The sequence below is a fragment of the Magnolia sinica genome, chromosome 5 (genome assembly GCF_029962835.1).
Source record: "Magnolia sinica isolate HGM2019 chromosome 5, MsV1, whole genome shotgun sequence".
Taxonomy (NCBI): Eukaryota; Viridiplantae; Streptophyta; class Magnoliopsida; order Magnoliales; family Magnoliaceae; genus Magnolia; species Magnolia sinica.
This window is the reverse complement of record NC_080577.1, coordinates 105655948-105662137: the sequence shown is the minus strand read 5'-3', so window position 1 is coordinate 105662137 and position 6190 is coordinate 105655948. Positions and strand designations below refer to the sequence as shown.

General features: G+C 42.3%; 1 protein-coding gene across 1 annotated transcript; it reads left to right on the top strand.

Moving 5' to 3' along the window:
• The first annotated feature begins 1855 nt into the window (after nt 1-1855).
• LOC131246565 (pentatricopeptide repeat-containing protein At5g48910-like) lies at nt 1856-5305 on the top strand. The gene is made up of 2 exons (XM_058246831.1): nt 1856-4278; nt 4607-5305. The coding sequence occupies exon 1, from the start codon at nt 2055-2057 to the stop codon at nt 3762-3764; it is 1710 nt and encodes a 569-aa protein (XP_058102814.1). The 5' UTR covers nt 1856-2054; the 3' UTR covers nt 3765-4278; nt 4607-5305.
• The last annotated feature ends 885 nt before the right edge of the window (nt 5306-6190 follow it).

The following is a 6190-nucleotide window of genomic DNA, read 5'->3' as shown; positions in this document are numbered from 1 at the left end:
TCTTGTAGTTAATTATATCTTCTATAGTCAAGGTAGAGCAGTTGAAAAAAAAATAAAAATCATTTATCAAAACTAACATTTAAAATTCAGAATCTCAGAAATTATTATAGGTCATAAATTAATTCATTCACGCATGCAATATTCAAATACACAACACATATTCAATGATGCTTGCTTGGGCCTTTGAGGAATCTCTGTCTAGCATGGCTACTCACATTTGCAACCTACCACTTTGCATCCTTCGAAATAGTGTAGATACCCCACTCAAAACAAGATTAATTTACTCTTCAAACTTTGGTTAAGTTTCAATAAAATCATTCCTAGGCAACTGAAGAATCATTGAAAATCTAATTGAACAAAAGGGCATGACCCTCGACACATCTTGAGAGCAACCGACGGAACTAACCTACAGATTTGGAACTTGATAAATTAAATCATGACCAAGCATTCAGACCCTCCGAAAACCCTATTTAATGCCTTAAAGTTGTCTCTATTCAACTGGTAAAGCATCACAAAACCAAACGGATCCCATATTAAAGTCCTCAGCGCCTTCCGAAAGCAACTAACGGACCATATCAAGAAAATAAAATCATAAGCTCGCGGTGAGCCGACAATGACATCGCCATCTCTGTTTTACGCTCCCATGGGTGTCGATAAACCTATTTTGCTGAATGAAATGATGCCAAGCGGACTGTTGGCTAACTACAAGCCAATAGCCACCTGGCATGCTTTTTACCTAACCGAAACCCTATGGACATTGAAATCACGAAATAGGGACAAGTTTCCACTGTCAGCTCATGATGAACCAATGATCTTGATTTATAAATATAGTGCAACATCTGCCATTCTAAGGGAACTAATAACTAGTAGCAAAAATGGACAAAGAGAGATAGAGAGTACGAAGTCATGGTGGTGTCGTGCTCTTCGAAGACTTCAGAGATTTTCTGACTAATGTTAAGGTTTTGCCCTATTTAGGAGACCATCTTTGGAGAAAACAGTCTACGAAAGAAGCCAACAAATTCAAAGAGTAAGGTTGAAATCGGAGATACCCGATCACCCCTTTTGCATTAAAAAGGGTATGGGGTCTCCCATTTTCCTTCTCGTCTCAAATTAAGTTGCATTCCAGTCCACACATCTTAGATACATCAAAAGCAATCAATCATTTTCTTTTATCTTTATTTTGCAACTCTCTCTCTCTCTTATCCATATTTTGTTTTTTACTTTAATTTTGCCTACCTGAGGTTTAAACCATGTGTAGTAAAGCTAGGTTCATTTATTTTCTCTTTTTACCTATCCGAATTTTTAAACTCCATGAAACACGACCAGATGCAATAATGCAGAAACTCTACTTAATTCCCTACAAAAAAAAAAAAAAAAAAAGCATTAAATCCCATAAAATAGAAACCACAAATGTGTGGGGCGAAAATGGATGTCAAACCCCTTCATTTTCCATTATCAACTCCAAATTAAATACATTTTTACTTCCAAGTCAACCACACTCTAATCAAACCAAACCGGAGTAACCAAGAAAAAAGTTGAGTACAAGAGGGCATCTTCCACGTCTTTGTGTGCGGGAGGGTGCTAATTCACCATTTTTTTTATTCACAAGGAACTTTAAGCACATTTCCACGCACATAGAAGTTGAAATCTTCTACAATCGAGACTATTGATTTGTTGCGAAAATACTCTTGCACACAATCGATGTAAGACAGGCCAAATTCACAAAAGAAAAGAGCCGAACTTATACTACAGACAGGGAAGAAACAAGAGCAAAATGCATAAGAATTTACATGTTTTGACAACACGCTTCGTACATAAATTGGGAGTAGGGATGCACGTACATACGAGTGAGAGGGCGAGTTTCTGTGTATGAGGACCAGGACTTGGGCCCTTAAACGTGGGCTGAATATTCAAGACTCAGTGTCTGGGCTATGCTGGGCCTGGGCCAATAACGAATAGTACGGCCCGTGTGGAAAACCAAACATCATTCCCTGAAGTGTTTACGGTTAAAATTTACCCAAATTGAGAAATCAACGGCCGGGATGTGAAAATTCATGCCTCATCATCACCATCACATCCAAAAACTCCACGCCCGCCTCATAAAGACCGGCCACCACAACGACCATCTCTCCCTCCGCCCCCTCCTCTTATCATGCGCCACCCTCTCCTTATCCTACGCACGCTCCCTCCTCTACTCCATCCCCTCCCCGGACGCCTTCGCATGGAACACCCTCATCCGAGCCCACGCCAACGCCACCACAACGAAAGCCGACTCCCCTCCTTCCAACGCCCTCAACCTGTTTGTTGAAATGCGCCAAAGAGGCGTCTCTCCCGACCACTACACCTTCCCCTTCGCCCTCAAAGCCTGCGCTCGCCTCGCCTTCCTACAAACAGGCAAAGCGATCCATTCGCAAGCAGTAACGCTCGGTTTCGACTCCGACATCTTTGTACAGAACACTCTTATTCATCTATACGGGAATTGCGGGCTTGTTGAGTCTGCATGTCAGGTGTTCGACGAAATGCCTCACAGGGATTTGGTCTCTTGGTCGGCAACCATTGCTTGCTTTGCGAACAATGGGCTCGGAGAGGAAGCTCTGGCGGCATTCCGGGAGATGCAGGTTGCGACAAGTTTAAGGCCAGATGAGGTGATGATGGTGAGCGTGGTTTCTGCTGTCTCGACCTTGGGAGCTTTGGAATTGGGTAGATGGGTGGATTTCTATGTTCGCAGGAGTGCATTTGATATCACGGTTTCGATGGGCACGGCGCTGATTGTTATGTATTCGAAATGCGGGTGCATTGGAAGTGCGGTGAAGGTGTTTCGTGAAATGCCGGAAAGAAATGAATTGACCTGGACGGCTCTGATTAATGGATTTGCTCTTCATGGACAGAGTAAAGAAGCACTGAGAACGTTTTATGAAATGAAACAATCTGGATTCCGACCGGATTATGTTACTTTTATCGGAGTTCTTTCAGCATGTAGTCATGGAGGTCTTTTAGAACAAGGGTGGCAGTTATTCAACAGCATTAGGAGAGATTACGGTATTGATCCGGGACTCGAGCACTACGGGTGTATGGTTGACCTTCTTGGACGTGCAGGATTACTCAACGAATGCTATGATTTTATAGAGAGAATGCAGATCGCACCGAATTCGATCATCTGGAGAACTCTGCTTGGAGCTTGCGCGAATTATAGCAATGTCAAGCTGGCAGAGCATGTGAAGCGGAGGATTTCAGAGCTCGATCCTCATCATGACGGTGATTATGTGCTCCTATCAAATGCATACGGTGGGTTGGGCCGGTGGGTTGAGAAGGCGGGGGTGAGGTGTTCGATGCAAGAGAGGGGGATTGGGAAGAGACCTGGGTGCAGTTTGATTGAGGTTGATCGGGTGATTCACGAGTTTGTTGCCGGAGATGAATCGCACCCTCAATCAAAAGAGATCAACGAAATGTTGGGCTTGATCTTAGAGCAACTGAGGTCCGTGGGGTATGCTCCAGACACGTCGAACGTGTTGTTTGACATTGAAGAGGAAGAGAAGGAGCGGGCTTTGAGCTACCACAGTGAGAAGTTAGCGGTTGCGTTTGCGCTCCTTAGCAGCCATCATGGCAGAACAATCAGAGTCGTGAAGAACCTTCGAATTTGCCATGACTGTCACATTTTTATGAAGCTTGTTTCAGGGATTTTCCATAGAGAAATCATCGTTCGAGACCGCAACCGCTTCCACCATTTTAGAGAAGGATTCTGTTCTTGCGGAGATTACTGGTGATTAATATTCAATCTCAATGGTTGGGCAGGAGTTAACAGAGCTGTTTCTTCTTTTTGTTTTGAGTGGTTGTGACATAGATGGGGTCATTAAGGATTGTTATGAGATTTCAGGGGGAAACTTGATTTTGGAATATTCTCTTTAGAAGGAACTTGAAGGATGAGGAGATGGTTCAATAGATCGTTGGGGCTTTTAGAGAAGGTTTTGATGGACAGAGAAACAGAAGATGGAAGAACTTGAGAGTTCCTTTAAAAAAATGACGATTGTATTCATTAAGGAAAAAATAAATAAATAAAAGCAATACAAGCATATTATTACAGGCCCATGCACAAGTGATCCTCTCGTCACTCGGAGATTTATGGCCACCAGAAAACATACAACAGGTAAAAGAGAAGCAAAGAAAAACATAAGAGACCTGTAAATGAGAGGTTGCTCCAACCCACGTCGAAAACCCCAAAATTCCACAGAATATCCACCTCAGAGCACCCAAAAATGCCTCTTTGTGAGCACCCAGTTGGTAATCATGTACAAAATCCTTCTCGAATACCTTCTGTTGATGAGATCTTATTCTCAAATATTCTCGATTTCTCTCTTTCCACAGGCCATCTTCCAAAGGGAATCCTTAAATGGAACCCTTAACCATTCCAACACCATGTTTCCTATTGAGGTGTTAACAATCCATGCGACAGCAAATAGAGGATGGATGGCGAGGGAAGGGGGAGATGGTCTGTCCCAAGCACTAGCGTTGCAGTGGCAGGTCATCCTTGTGTTGCAGCAATTGTAGTGGCAGATAAAATCCTCACTTTCAACCATCTTCAATGCTAGTCATTCAACTTCATGTGCAGGTCTGAGGAGGAATTGGTTATTTGGTGTCTCAAGTAAGGTGGGTGAATATCATTCTGGGTGGAAAGGTTTGTTCGAGAGTAAACGTAAGGTTCTTTGGGAACTAGTTCTGCTAGCCATTCTTTGGAGGATTTGGAAGGAGAAGAACCGACATAACTTTGAAGATGAAGTGAAGACTGTATCTTGGGCCAATCTAATAAAGTGTTTCTAATATTCTCGTTCAGGAGATACTAGCTAGGTGGAATTGTTGGATCTTCGGTGTCAAAGACCTGGACCCGTGATGTTGAAGACCGTGACTAGGTAGGTTGGTGGAGTCTGGGGTTCTAGCTAATCCTTTTGAGACTTAGCCATGCTTCTCAATCTCAAGGCCTGTTTCGCTTGGATTGGATAGCTTCTATCCATCTTGTTTTGAGCAGGAGATGAAAAGAAAGAAATCTACATATGGAAGGCCTGGATGGAGAAGTTATGGAGAGAACAAACACTTTGTGTTTCAAGATCACAAATCATTTTATCAAAGGTTGGAATTGCAGTAATTCTCTTCTAGTAAATCAGTTTCCTTTGTTAGTTTTGAATAAGTTCAGTGCAGAAATGATCACATACATGCACTATATGTTAACTTTCATATACTAGTGTCTTTCCCATCAATGTGTCACTTGTATAGAAAGCATTCACCTGAGCAAAAGGTGACCCTGTGCCATGAAGATCACTTGAGATGAAAATCAGGCTGTTCCGTTCATCACCTTGGCCAACTTCTCGAAATCAACGAAGACGCACGTCTGACTCAGTGTGGTGCAACCCGCCTAATCGGTGAATCAGGTACAGGCGGCTCTATTGGTGAGGCCAGTATCTCAAGCATTGGAGGGGTGCCATTCCTCTGGAAGTTGGCACATGGCGGAGGCACTCCCGATTTCGGGAATTGCTTCTTGTATTTAGTAAAAATCTCAACAAGGAAGTCATTGTAGAAGGAGATTGTTCAACGTAATTGAATGGGTGGAAGGAAAAAAAAAAAGCCGGTTTGGCGCCGTTGGGACTTTGGTTTATTTTTCATCAAGATTACATCTCTTGCGGTCTCACCTGTGGGCTAAACATTTCATTTACTCAAGTTTGCAGAGAGTCTAATTTCATTACTAATGTGTTAACCAAGGAAAGCATCGGCCAGTTAGTGCTTATGTACCCGGCGTTCATTTCCCCTGGCTTAATACTTTTCTATTAATTAAATTATATTGTTACTTCTAGAAAACGTCGATCAGCCTGATTTTCACAGCAGCCGATCTTTACAGTGTGGCCCACCTTTCCATGACCCAGATGTTTTGCATAAGTGACATGGTGGTGGGAAAGATGGCGTTGTATGTGAAAGTTCCCATGCTATGGTATGTGATCTTTTTTTTTTAGTATATATTGATTATTGATTGCCACCATCATTATCCTTTTTTATGTGTGACTTAATCAAATTTGATACAACATTCTCTTTTACTCAATAAGAAATTATCACCCACGGCCCATTTTAAATCCCCCCCAAAAAAATTGATATTTTTAAGAGCAAAATTGTATAGAGTTTTTCAGGTGAGCATTTCTCATGCGAGGTT